General features: G+C 37.2%; 1 protein-coding gene across 1 annotated transcript in view; it reads left to right on the top strand.

The window, feature by feature from the left end:
• Positions 1 to 15,152, top strand: part of ints2 (integrator complex subunit 2) — a 154,950-nt gene that overhangs the window by 95,334 nt on the left and 44,464 nt on the right. Inside the window, exons 19-20 of the mRNA XM_053515907.1 lie at positions 14,615 to 14,740; positions 14,924 to 15,125. Coding sequence (XP_053371882.1) covers positions 14,615 to 14,740; positions 14,924 to 15,125 — 328 coding nt within the window. The remainder of the gene's footprint in view (positions 1 to 14,614; positions 14,741 to 14,923; positions 15,126 to 15,152) is intronic.

Genomic DNA, 15,152 nt, shown 5'->3' with positions numbered 1-15,152 from the left:
ACATCATTGAGGGTGTTTAAGTCCCATCTTAAAACTCACATGTTTTCCCTGGCATTTAAACCAACATGACATGTTGATTTTACATATTGTTTTACAATTTATTACAAAAAATATTTTATTTTTTGTATTATTTTATTTTTATTAATTTTATTATTATTATTATTGTTATTTTTTTTATTATTATTATTCATTATTTTATTAGATTACAATGTTATTTTATTATGTGAAGCACTTTGGGGCATTCATGTTGTTAAAGTGCTATACAAATGAAGATGAGTTGAGAGTTGAGTAGGTGCAATCTTAGTAGCCACAATATCCTTGCCTGTGAAGCCATTTTTAGGCCTTGTTCACACGGGCGTTAAGTTTTTGGATAAACGAACGTGCTCTGAACGTCCTAGACGTTTACGTTGCGTTTTGTAGTGGCGCTTAATTGACTTCTACACCGGCGTTCGTTTGTCTCTGTCTAACGTCAGCCTGCAGCCCCAACTGTAGTTTGTGTGTTAACCTGTGGGGGCAGTGTCGGGAACTGGATATGAAAGCCCGCCGCTACCGGGTTCACTCTCTGACTGCACAACGTCGGATTAAAGGATTTTTTTTTGTGGTTTAAAAAACATGCGAAAATTTCCGCGTAAGTTTTTTAACAATTATTTTATTTTATTTTGCCCTTTTCCGCATTTCCCTATGTATAGCATGTAGGATCATGGGATATATCCGGTCCCCCGAAGCGTAAAATGAACGCGCAGAAAACGAACTAGAAGCGGTTTCCTTGCGTTCATTGGGTTTTGAACGCCAAGAAAAAGCTGCATGCAACGTTTTTTTAATGCTGTATAAACGCGCAGCCGGACAAACGCACGTCGCCAAAGCCCGTGTGAACACTCTCATTGACTCCTATGTGTAGAAAACACTCTGCGCTTGATCCGCGCTCACCGGACGCTACGAACGGAAAAAAACGCTCGATTTTAACGCCCATGTGAACAAGGCCTTATGCAACGCAATGATGGCTGCATGCGTTTCTTTGCAGGTTACCATGAGCAACAATGGAAGAACAATGATTTCAAGCATCACCCTCCTTTTAACATGTCAAGTCTGCTATATTAACCCAATCAGGCTGACATAATGATCTCCAGCCTTGTGCTTGGCAACATTCTCACCTGAGTTAACAAGACGATTACTGAAATGATCTCACCAGGTCCTTTAAAGGGGTCATCCAGACCCATTTTTAAATTTTAATATGATTCTTTAGGGTCCTAATGAAAAGTTTGTAATATACTTTAATTAAAAATTCTCAATGGTTGTGTAAAAAAACACTACTTTTACCTGGTAAAAACTAGCTCTGTTCTTAGCAACCTGTTTCAGTACATGCAGTACAAGTAATGCTCCTTTAAATGCTTCTGTGGGGCGTGTCTTCACAACACATGTGGGGTATAGCCACGGGAGTGTAGTCCAGTGTGGGCAATGCTTTGGACTGCATTACCCACAAAGCATTGCCCACAACACGAAGCGTTAGTACAGATCCATTTTTTAGGAGCTGCTTCCTAGCGAAACCTGCTTTATATTGACCCGCGTTTATAAAGCAGTCTAGTGAAAAATGATTAGCTCAAACATGAACGCATTTAGGTAGATCGGCGGGGACGTTAGCTTCAAAAACAAAATTCAGCCACTGCGTCCTCAGCGGCTCAGATGTCGGTAGTGAATGATGACTGTGCTGTTCGCTATTCCACCCAACAACTGTATACCACACTCGCTTAGGCGACATTTTGCTCCAGCGTCGAAAAACAATGGCCGACAGCTTTCTTCTCACTCGGGGCGGGTCTTTGCTGAAACACCAGTGTCAATCAACTATAGTAGGAGCGGCCTCATGTGGTGTGGCGTCACATTGCCAGGCATTTGAGATTGGCCTGATTTCAGAAGGGGCATTTTATTTTAATAAATGAAAAGAAAATCACTGGGCAGCTCTTTATCATTGTAGAGTGGTTGTGTACACACTCTCCTAACACACATTTCAGTCCAAACAGCTTGAAAAAGTGCATGTAGGCCCGTATGACCCCTTTAATGACAGCAATGAAATGCAGTGGAAAGGTTTTTTTTGGGATTAAGTTAATTTTCTTGGCAAAGAAGGACTATGCAATTCATCTGATCACTCTTCATAACATTCTGGAGTATATGCAAATTGCTATTATAAAAACTTAAGCAGCAACTTTTCCAATTTCCAATATTTATGTAATTCTCAAAACTTTTGGCCACGCCTGTACTCTTTCAGGGAATTTATACAATCGCCACCAATCCGGCTCGCAATTGTACTTTTAAAAGTAACCTACGTACAGATGTCGCCATTAAAACGCACGTTTCGAGAAAAGGAATCCCGTGACTTGCCGCGGCATTGCACGGCTGCGCACGGGATGCTGTGAAAATGCCCTCCATTACCTGTAGGGAGCAGTCGTGTTTCAGTCTGAAGTATTGTGTGTCTACTGAAGCCGAAAATGTGTTCTCTCTCTTAGGCGCCCATTGACCGCAAGCGACGGAGCTCATAAACGTGTCAAGCTCAAACTGTAAATACTAATATGTATTTAGTCTTTATTTTCTTCTCTCCTTCAATGATGATACTGTACTTCTTCGACTGCGCTTTCTGAATACAACGTATTGCATGCAAAATCCCCGGGCTTTGACTGCACTTCATTCATTATTACTGTAGTAGTACACAAAAAAAAAATGCTGGGTTTCTGTAAACACATCGTTGGGTTGTTTATGCTGGGTCAAAATTCTGTTATTTCGGGTACTTTAATCATACTGTTGGGTTGCTTTTGCTATGAATACTAAAAGTGCTGCATGATTAAACTCGATGGAAAAAAAAAAAGAAAAAAGAAACTTCTACGTTTTGTTCCTAGACCTTTTGTTCTGGTGTTTATGCAGTAAACCCATGGGTGAACATGATGATTTAAGAATTAAATTAAACACGAATATAAGTGGCATTTTAATTTAAATCCAATATTTTAATGGTTAGTAACCGGTGCAAGGGCGTCAACTCGCACATTCTGTAATATTCCATTGTCCAAATGTTACTGTTTGTGCTTTGCAATGTCAGACACATTCAAATGCAAATAATACACCCTCCCCAGGTGTGAATCAGCTTTTCTCACCTTTACACTCAGGGAAACTTAAATGCACCTCTCCCTGTGCATGGTTTCAGCAAGTGGAGGATCTTGGATCTTGCTTCAGGCCTCTTCTAAAATTTGTGTAAATTTAAAATCTTCTGGATTCTACATTCTAAAATTGACATTGTTACCCTGGAATGCGATTTTTATCATCATAACATACATGCTTTTAATTACTCTACAATGTTTTAATTTTAGATTATATTTAAAAATAAATAAATAAACCAAATTAGATTATTCCATTTGTATTTACCCTTGTAAAATAGCAATAAAAATTATGGGTTGTGTATCGAGCGATTAAAAACAATACAAGACATGTTACGATAAGAAAACTTTCTATCTCTTCCATTCCAGTGATTAAAAAACGGCTCACCAGCCGTGCCTAATTCCACCATGTCATGTGTCCTTCTCTTTAATTTACTACCGCGTCAGGAAAAACAGCAAGCAGACTGACTCTGACTATTTTAAAAACGCTTGCGTTCATTTTCTGACGCGCTCAAGTTCACCAAAAACAATACAGAACAGCGCAGCTTATTTGGTTATTATTGAAAGCTTATTTGCTTTCAAACATTTACAAAATCATAAAGTTTTTTCGTTATTGTAGGTGTGCTTAAATAAAAGTCTTATAAAGGCTTTGTAGTCTTATATAGTTTTATTATAGTTTTTGCACATTAATCGTGAATCGCGAGTCCTCATGTTCCATTTTTGAAGACAATAGGTTTTTTAGCCTAGCACGGCGTGCGCCCAAATCAACATCACTCCTCGCTCATTAGTTAGGCAACCTCCCCTTCAGATAGAAGAAGCGAAGAAGCGGGGCCGCGGAATTAAGCACTGCTGGTGAGCTATTCTTGCTAATGATCCCGGGCTTGCACCCCGCGCTATAAAATACTCGGGGTTTGTTGGGTTACCGTGGATTTTACTACACGGTGCAAATGCGACGCGCGAGCAACAACGCGGAAGTGCGGCATGCAAATGGAACGCGCCCCAGGGACTTAAATAGATGCAGGTTAAATTTTTTCAATAGTCTAAATAAAAATTATCCTTTTTAATTTCCTACATCATAATTTCCTACATTTCCTACAGTCTAATCAGCGCTTAACCGCACCAAAAAACGTTTTCCCGAGCGCGGAGGAATGTTGTTGTACTAAATTATATTTATGCAGTAAGGGCCTCTTATTCCTATTAATCCTGGGATGTCGCACCCTTCCCAGGTGTGAATCAACTGTTCTCACCTATACATTCAGAGAAACTGAAATGCTTATCTTGCAATGCAAATGCAAATCTTTGGAATGGAAGAAATCAAGATTTTCCATATGATAGCATAAATTGCATTGTTTTTAATCACTCTATACACAATAATCTTCTTTGGTATTTTTATTTAAAAAATATAAAAAAAATCATGGTTTATTAATCCTTTTGCCTGGCTTAGGTTTAGTATTCAGTGCGCACCGTTTGTACATCTGTTATTTTAACTATATCATAACACTCAGACCTTTTATTTGGGGTTAAGTGACCTGAAGTCCCTAACATTTTTCAGCAAATCCTCTGTTTCACTAAATAATCCTTGACTTTTTCACCCTTAGCAGCAATAACTGCAATCAAGCGTTTGCAATAACTTGCAACGAGTCTTTTACAGCGCTCTGGAGGAATTTTGGCCCACTCATCTTTGCAGAATTGTTGTAATTCAGCTTTATTTGAGGGTTTCTAGCATGAACCGCCTTTTTAAGGTGATTCAGGTCAGGACTTTGACTAGGCCACTCCAAAGTCTTCATTTTGTCTTTCTTCAGCCATTCAGAGGTGGATTTGCTGGTGTGTTTTGGGTCATTGTCCTGCTGCAGCACCCAAGATCGCTTCAGCTTGAGTTGACGAACAGATGGCCGGACATTCTCCTTCAGGATTTTTTGGTAGACAGTAGAATTCATGGTTCCATCTATCACAGCAAGCCTTCCAGGTCCTGAAGCAGCAAAACAACCCCAGACCATCACACTACCACCACCGTATTTTACTGTTGGTATGATGTTCTTTTTCTGAAATGCTGTGTTACTTTTACGCCAGATGTAACGGGACACGCACCTTTCAAAAAGTTCAACTTTTGTCTCGTCGGTCCACAAGGTATTTTGCCAAAAGTCTTGGCAATCATTGAGATGTTTTTTAGCAAAATTGAGACGAGCCTTAATGTTCTTTTTGCTTAAAAGTGGTTTGCGCCTTGGAAATCTGCCATGCAGGCCAGTCTCTTTCTTATGGTGGAGTCGTGAACACTGACCTTAATTGAGGCAAGTGAGGCCTGCAGTTCTTTAGATGTTGTCCTGGGGTCTTTTGTGGCCTGTCGGATGAGTTGTCTCTATGCTCTTGGGGTAATTTTGGTCGACTGGCCACTCCTGGGAAGGTTCACCACTGTTCCATGTTTTTGCCATTTGTGGATAATGGCTCTCACTGTGGTTCGCTGGAGTCCCAAAGTTTTAGAAATGGCTTTATAACCTTTACCAGACTGATAGATCTCAATTACTTTTGTTCTCATTTGGTCCTGCATTTCTTTGGATCTTGGCATGATGTCTAGCTTTTGAGGTGCTTTTGGTCTACTTCTCTGTGTCAGGTAGCTCCTATTTAAGTGATTTCTTGATTGAAACAGGTGTGGCAGTAATCAGGCCTGGGGGTGACTACAGAAATTGAACTCAGGTGTGATAAACCACAGTTAAGTTATTTTTTAACAAGGGGGGCAATTACTTTTTCACACAGGGCCATGTAGATTTTGAGTTTCTTTTTTCTCCCTTAATAACGTAAACCTTCATTTAAAAACTGCATTTTGTGTTCAATTATATTATCTCTGACTATAACAGTTTTTGATGAGCAGAAACATTTAAGTGTGACAAACATGCAAAAGAATAAGAATCAGGAAGGGGGCAAATAGTTTTTCAGACCACTGTGTGTGTGTGTGTGTGTGTGTGTGTGTATATATATATATATAGTTCATTCATGTCTTCTGATGATGGCGACACTTTTTTACGCTTTAAATAAGATATGTTGGCATATTCACGAATCAGGACATTCGCACAGTTAACACTATCAGATTATAAGGTAGCTACTATCAGGTAATTAAATTAATTTAAGACCATTTAAACCGAGGCATTGCCGCGTCTTTTATTAATTTGTCCCTGTTAAGACATTATAAGAAACTTACTATGAATTTCAAAGCACGAATTTGGGCATCTCATTTCATCCTTATGAAAATAATATGAAGCACATACATTGTATATGAGACGCGCGCGCGGACACACAAACTCTACGTACACACACACACACACACACACACCTTAAAATATTAAAAATAAAAATAACCAGAGCTCCGCCGTCTACGCGAGAACGGACGGGATTCTGGAAACTAAAACAAAAAACTAAAGATGTTCTCAAGGCTTATGCCCTTATCGAGGATTTGAAGGAAGAGAGACAGAGTTTGTGCTTTGTGCGCTTTCAACCCGAGAGCGCACGCTAAACTGTTTATGCGCAGCTCTGTCCATCACGCAAGCTGCGTTGTTACTGTACATACATATCCACAAATACTTTAACTACATACACATCATGAATTCCATTTAATATAAATGTTACATATGAGACGCGCGCACAAACACATACTTATGTAATATATTTACATACAAACACATACTGTATACGCATAAAAACAATATAATTTGTGAATTACACTCAAAGTAATTATGAAGTCTGATTTGATTGGTACCATTAAACATTTTATTTCTATTTTTTCTATGTTTTGCTGGCGAAATGCATTTTGGGCAGAGACGTCTGCTCGGTCTTGTTAAATAGTTTTAAACCCCTCAATTCTGCCAATTTCCCCTGCCAATATTTAATGTTTTAAATAAGATATGTTGGCATATTTACGAATCCAGACATTCGCATAGTTAACTCTATCAGATAGCCTACTATCAGGAAATTTAATTAATTTCAATACCATTTAAACCGAGGCATTGCGATGTCTTTTATTATTTTGTCCCTGTTAAGACATTACAAAAACTATATAAAAAAACTTTTAAAGCACGAATTTGGGCATCTCATTTCATCATTATGAAAATAACATAAAGCACATATGATCACGTTCATTATGAAATATCTGTTGTAAAATAAAATTTATGTTTGCTTTAGCATTCATAAAGTTCTTCCATGCGCCATCTGGCGGATGTTCAGTGAAGCACAAAACATTTACTTTAAATTCCCAAATGTTGCCTCCGGCAAGTCGCGGCGTCCCGCGCGCTAAATTGCGGCATCTCGCGGAAAAACACGCACAGTCTTAATGGCGACATCTGTATCTACAGTATAAGCATATTTAATTACTTCAGCATTGAATGAGAAATTTGGTCGGTCTGGCTTTTAGATAAAGTCCTTACTTGATATTTTATTATTTAATTAATTATCTTATTATAAATATGGTTCTTATTCTTTATATTCTTGTTGAGTATAGTCCTTCAGAGCAAGCATTGTGTCAGAAGATTCTGCGGCATCTCTTCTCACTTTTCATTCACAATAAGTGTGAATTTATTAAACTGTGTTAGATGATTTAACAAGACAGAGCGGACATCTCTGCCTAAATTATATTTCCCTAGGAAAACATAAAATAGATAATAAAAATATTAATGATAGCAATTAAATCATATTTAATATTGGGATTTGATACTTTTTTTTTTATTTACTGTATGGACAGTCATATTATGCTTTTTCTGGAGAATAAATAAACCTGGTAGATTATTTTGAGTTGTAGAGGACTTGCTATCTGGAGCATCATGAAACATTAATTGAAATTAAATTCTTATAAACAGAAAAAGTGTGTGTGTATGTGTGTGTATATATATATATATATATATATATATATATATATATATATAAACACACAGTGGTGTGAAAAACTATTTGCCCCTTCCTGATTTCTTATTCTTTTGCATCTTTGTCACACAAAATGTTTCTGATCATCAAACACATTTAACTATTAGTCAAAGATAACACAAGTAAACACAAAATGCAGTTTTTAAATGATGGTTTTTATTATTTAGGGAGAAAAATATTCCAAACCTACATGGACCTGTGTGAAAAAGTAATTGCCCCCTGAACCTAATAACTGGTTGGGCCACCCTTAGCAGCAATAACTGCAATCAAGCATTTGCGATAACTTGCAACAATATATATATATATAAGGGCTGCAACTAAAGATTATTTTTATTAATAAAGATTAACTCATGTTAGGGTACTTTTACTACACTGAAGTACCATTTAAGGATATTATTTCATTTATCTTTTATTTGCTTACTTACTAACTAGCGAATGCTTTAGTAAAGAGCTCTAAAACAACGGCAATATGAATGACAATGGAATATTACAGAATGTGCGAGTTGACGCACATGCACCAATTAATAACCATCAAAATGTTGGATTTTAATTAAAAAAAAAAAAATAATCACTGTGTTCACCCATGGGTTTACTGTATAAACACCGGAACAAAAGGGAGGAAACAGACATTTCTTTTTCCGTTTTTTGCATTGAGTTTATTCATGCAGCACTTTTAGTATTCATAAAAAAAGCAACCCAACAGTGTGATAAAAGTACCTGAAATAACACAGAATTTTGACTCGGCATAAACAACCCAACGACATGTTTACCGAAACCCAGCATTTTTAAGTGAAAAAAAAAAGTACAGTGCAAAAAAAAAAAAAAGTGTTTATTGTTTAGTGTATATTTAAAGCGCATAAACACAATAAAACAATATTGTATTAGGCTACCATATTATACATTTTTGTATTCTTTGTTGTACTTCGTCTTTTTGCACACGCGCGGGCACGTTACAATAATAAGTATGATAAAAATAATAATGAATTTGGAGCACATAATAATAATAATACTGAATGGAGGAAGCACATTTAAAGAATAGCATCTTTGAAGGAGAGAAAAAAAATGAAGAATAAATACATTTACAGTATTGAGTTTGAGCTTGACACATTTCTGAGCTCTGTCGCTTGCTGTCAATGGCGCCTAAGAGTGTGCCAGGCCACAGTTGTAAATGAGAAACCTGTTAGTAATTTGTCTTGCCTGGTTAAATAAAGGTAAATAAATAAAAAAAGAGAGATAATACATTTTCGGCTTCAGTAGACACACAATACTTCAGGTTAAAACATGACTGCCCCCTACAGGTAATGAAGGGCATTTTCAAGTCGCGGGATCCCTTTTTTCGAAACTTGCGTTCTTAATGGCCAGATCTGTAGTGTGATGCTCATTTGCCGCCTATCCTATTGTGTACACATCACAAATGTTAACACACGCATGCACACATGACAAATATTCATTTAACATATTCAAAAACTCAGGAGCTAAGCTGCCATTTAGGACATGCTAGTGGAACACGCCCTTCACAGCGCCCCCTAGATGATCTTGCCTCATAGCTCATACATACTTGAACGTATACTTATACAACCAGGTGGACATTTAGAGCTCATTAAGCTGAACAACTTTATACATTGCATGCCATTAGATCTAATCCACTGGAAGTGAGTTATTTTAAATTGTTTCCAAAATGCACCTAATAGAATTTGAAATACCCCTGCTAGGGAATTAATCCAGTTGCCACCAAACCAAGCCAATATGATTTTATTAACGATGCAAAATTGCGAAGGTATTTTTTATATCTTAAAGGGTTCAGCTGTGGTAATGCTTTAAAATTATGGTAAATAAAATGAAACAGAAAGTGGCTAATAACTTCTGTGTACTAGTTATCTACATGGAACCTTAGGATTATGTTAGGATTAGAAAGCTGATCATATAATAATTAATGAGTCTCTGTCATAGCACCACCAACTGGCAACAGGATGCGTCACTTTTTGAGTTCTCTAATATTTTGTCTCTTACTTTCACCTGATTTGGTTCAAAATCAATCAGAATATTAAAAAGACATGGATGATTTGAAAGTGTAAAGGAATTTTTGATCATTTAAAAAATGTTGCTATAGCGCAGATTTAAATAAGGACATAATAGAAAAAAATAATACTCTTATTTTATGTAGTGGAATGGCCTAATTTTTCAACCTATGTCATATAGAGTGCGCATGTGGTCCTGAAAAAGGCCATTGTAGACAGATTGGAATCTATGTCCATTCAGTGTGGCGCAGCCCTGGCAGTGGCACACGCCCATCACAAAGCCCCCTCGAAAAATCCTGCTGCATAGCTCATACACACTTGCACATATACTTTTAAAAGTGGAAAGCCCAATAATACTAAACAGTATAAACTTTTTTTTTTATTATTATAAACGGACTAAAGCAGTATAATTTAAATGCTGATACAAACTGGGAACGTTCGCGGTAACTTGCAGTCTGCATCCTTTTACTTCAAAGTAGGCGTAGCGAATTATAAGACGCTAACAGTTCACTCACCTACACGGCGCAATGCAGTTCTGCGCTTTATAGGTAAGTAGTATTTTAAAATTAATGCAAAATTTCACCGGAAGCCAATGCAGTGTAGATAAGATAGAGGTGATGTGCTACCCTACATGGTGTTTACTGCGTGCTTAAATGGACGACATTTTGTCTCTTCAGTTGTTTTGGACTGTGAACTCTCATTGACTCCCATCTCATTGAAGATTTTCCGAAAATAGTTTTTTTCACCATCGGGACAGCTTTACAGGACAGCCATTTTCTAATATCGTGATTCTAGACTGATTCATTAAAACCGATGAGGCTGACCCATTTCTTCTGCACCTCCAAACATGCGCACAAAAATACTAAAACGATTTTATTAATTCACTTACACTGAAAATATTGTTTATAATTGTAAATGTGCACTACAGTGCTTATTTTTATACAACACGAGCTACGTCCGCAATTTGTTCGCATCTACTAATGTTCGTTTATCCGTGGTCTGTTAGCATCTGCGAAAATTTGTAACATTGAATGTACGTAAGTCAGGGACTTACTGTATCTTATTAAAGACTTCTTAAAATGTCCTTTTTAAATACCTATGAGATTTTGTTAATAAACTGAACATGCCACTTAACATGCTGATACCCCTATTACACCACACTGTTATCTGAGATCCACAGCATGCCAGCAACAAGGGGATTGCCCTTGTAACACTATTCTTATTCTGACATTGAGAAGTTCCATTAAAACATGTACAGGCTAGGGTGGATTGCCCACTTTTTTTTCCTTTTCTCATGGAAGTCTTACTGGCTGCAAAAATTTGCTAATCCACATTGTCCAGATATCACCATCAGTGGACTGTCTATAATGACAAATTACAAACAGAATAAGAAGCCAAGAAAGGTTGAATAACATTTTAAGGCAGACTGACAACCTAGTCTCTGATGTGACTTAATTTAAATATACAATGTTCAGAATTTACCATCAGTGAGATCTCAGGCCTGTTAGGAAGGAAGGCAATTTTCTGCAGCTAGTTAATATGACAAGTCATTTTTATAAACGATAAACAATTAATGGGACATTCGGGCCATAATGTAATGCTTAACCAATGATAAACATGTTATAAATACACTATATTGCCAAAAGTATTTCCTTTTTTTTACATGCATATAAACTTGAGTAACATCCAATTCTTAACTCTTCTGGGAAGGCTTTCCCTAAGGTGTAGTAATGTGTTTATGAGAATTTTTGACTAATGTTCTAGAATCGCATTTGTGAGGTCAGTCACTGATGTTGGATGATGGAACCCAAAGGTGTTCTATCAGGTTGAGGTTGGTACTCTGGGCAGGCCAGTCAAGTTTTTCTTTGTGCACTGGTGCGCGGTCGTGTTCAAACAGGAAGAGGCCATTTCCAGCTGTTCCCACAAAGTTGGAAACATAAAATTGTCCAAAATGCCTTGGTGTGCTGAAGAATTAAGAGTTCCTTTCACTGAAAGTAAGGGGCTAAGCCCAACCCCACACTAGTTCCAACATGACTGTGCACTAGTGGAGAATGGTAAAAAAAATTCCATAAAGACAGACACTCCTAATCCTTGTGGAAAGCCTCCCAAGAAGAGTTGAAGCTGTTATAGCTGCAAAGGATGAGCCAACATCATATTTAACCTTATGGATTAGGAATTGTAAAAAAAAAAAAAAAATGTTACTGAAGTTCATATGCATGTGGAGGCAATGAGAAAAAATATTTTTGCCAATATAGTCTATGTATACTTGTGCTTTAAATCAGTCATGCAAATGGCTTGTTGTGGGAAAATTCCCCTGACTTCCATGTAGGTTTAAAGATTCAAAAGGAATCCAAAACTTGTCAAAATAAATAATAGACTTTATTTTGAAGTTAAACAAAACAAATAAAGGTGTTTGGTATGGACTTTTGGTCTTTGGTCTTTGGTCTTAAACCCTAAAAAATAACCACAGTTGACTAAATCTAATTTGCGTTGTTGCCTAGCACTTCCAGAGTCCGGGTTTGGTGCGTGGACAGGTTTGATTCTTGTCTCTGTGTACATGTTATCCCTGTGCTTGGTAGGTTTTCTCCCACAGTCCAAAGATTCAGATGGAGACCCAAATAGGATAATTTTTGCCTGTAGTGAATATGCATGTAAGTCTGTGTATGTGTGCCCAATGATGTGCCTATGATGGATTGGCACCCCGCCTCGTGCCCCACGTCTCCTGGGATGGGCTTCAGGCCCTCACACAACCCTGTATACTGTATAAAGTGGTATAGAAGAGGAGTGAGTGAGATTCATTTCTCACACATGCCAAGTCCATTTACTGTTGTTAGAAGATTATTTCTCATTTAAATTTCTAAATTTACCAATGCTGTTAATCTTGCATCTCGTCAAACTAACCTGAGGGGTACTTAGTGCTCCCACATTAATCACGGCTCTACAGCCAATCAGAGCCCCCTAGTGGTGGGGAGGAATTGGACGTGACTAAATTAGGGCAAAGATTGGGTAAACATCCACAAAAAAATTTTTTAACTGAAAGTGGCTCCCATTCCTTCTTGCTACCGTCCTTGCTAACATGATTGGCACTAGTGTCAATTTTGTCATCTATTTTTAATTTTAGTCTTTGTGCCGGGATAAATGTCCTGCTGCATGTCCATATTTTTTAAACTACAAAACAATAGTATGGACAAAAGTGTTTTTAATTATTATTTTTTTAATATAAATTTACACACATGGACTGTAATAGGTGATATATCTGGGGGCTATCAAAAAGCTTTAAGATTAGCTCTGTTTTTTCACTATGTATCCTGCCTTTGATACCTGGGGACAAACTTGACAGCAGCAGGGTGTATGTTCAGATCACATGTGAGGATTGCCTGGACTGTTCCATATGATACACCAACAATGGCAGCAAAGTTGTGAATTGTTCTCCGACATTTTGGGGGGTTGAGGTCGTTTAAGGTCTTCCTGATCTATTGTCGTCCTTTAGTGATGTTCTTCCACTCTTGCTGTTCAAAACATCTCAAACAACCTTTTGTGACATCTTCATAAACTTCTAAATCATTACATTGGAATTACATTGTTCTTGTGCAAAAATGGTGGCGTACACTAAAAGGGAGGAATGCAACACTATGTCCAGAGATGATAAAAAAAAAAATCAATCAAAAATTCATTCAAAGCTGATGACCACAGGATCTGTAAATGTTGCAAGAAGTGACCGGTGCCTACTATCAAATGTAAAGATTTTCTTTTAATTTCCAATGTAATATAGTTCATGTACAACCTTTCAATAAATTTGTATTAGAAATATGGACTTGATTACCAATTTTCAGAGTTCCGAGAAGACTGCATGAATCAAGCCTTTGAAAGAACAACACACAAGATAATTGCTTGGGCAAAGAAAATAAGATCTGTGTGGTCTAATGCATCAAAATTTAAGATTTTTCTTTTTAACTAGGTAGAGCTGATGTTTCCTGACTGTGAAGAATAAAGGAGGTGTGATGGTGTCGGGGTGATTTGTTTATGACACTCTCGATAACTTAGTGGGACCATAATTTGTTTTCCAACAACCCAGTGCCTCCAAACACTCCTCTGGGTTATGCAGGAACTATTTGTTTAAAAAGGATAGTGATTGAGTGCTGCGTTAGATGACCTGGCCTCTACAAACACCAAGCCTAAATCCAATTGAGATGCTTTGGGACGAGTTACTGTAAAGTATAAAGAAAGTAAAGAAAAAGCAGACAAGTACTCTAACATCTTTGGGAATTTCCTTAAGATTGTTCGAAAACAATTCGATTTCAATGTCTTCAGTATTGATATTCAAATTTGAAAACAATAAAAATTAAGAATAGTCATTTAATAAGGTGTGTCCGAACCTTTGATTAGTATTGCGTATTCTCACACACACATATATATACACACACACACACACAACCAGTCAAAATTTGGACACCTTGTAACTCAGTTATTTTTAAAACAAATTCCAAATTTGAGTTACAATAGCCATTACTGATTTACAAAATATTTCTCTTTCTCATTTGATTGTTCGTTTAGGCTCTGGGTGATGACAGTAAATGCTTTGCAGCCATCTGTCAAGCATCTTAGAAAGCACTGCTACACCCAAAATGATCTGCTAGTTGACCCTCTCACTGTATTGCGATGTGACCCCAGAGTGTTAAGGTATGATATTATTTCTTTTTGATTGTCCTTCTATTCTCCTATTTGATTATTTGCTATCCAGATACTCCCCACAAACACTATTTAAAAATCATCACACAATATATGCAGATTTTGTATTCCTTAAATCTAACTTTAAATTTCCCCTTTTATTAAGCAAATTATGCATGTTTGTTTCCTTTGCAGGTGTCCTCCCCTGATGGAGATCATGTTACACATTTTGAACGGCTACTTAAAGGCATCCAAGGCCTACTTAAATGCCCACCTGAAAGAGACTGCTGAATTTGAAAGGCAGAATCAAACTATCTCAAACCTAGGGATTGCTGGTCAGCCTGATACACCAGAGGTCACAAGGGAGGAGTTAAAAAATGCTCTACTAGCTGCACAGGTAACATTCAGGACATACACACCGGCA

This window comes from Clarias gariepinus, chromosome 17 (genome assembly GCF_024256425.1).
Source record: "Clarias gariepinus isolate MV-2021 ecotype Netherlands chromosome 17, CGAR_prim_01v2, whole genome shotgun sequence".
Classification (NCBI taxonomy): domain Eukaryota; kingdom Metazoa; phylum Chordata; class Actinopteri; order Siluriformes; family Clariidae; genus Clarias; species Clarias gariepinus.
This window is presented reverse-complemented; position numbering and strand designations above follow the sequence as displayed.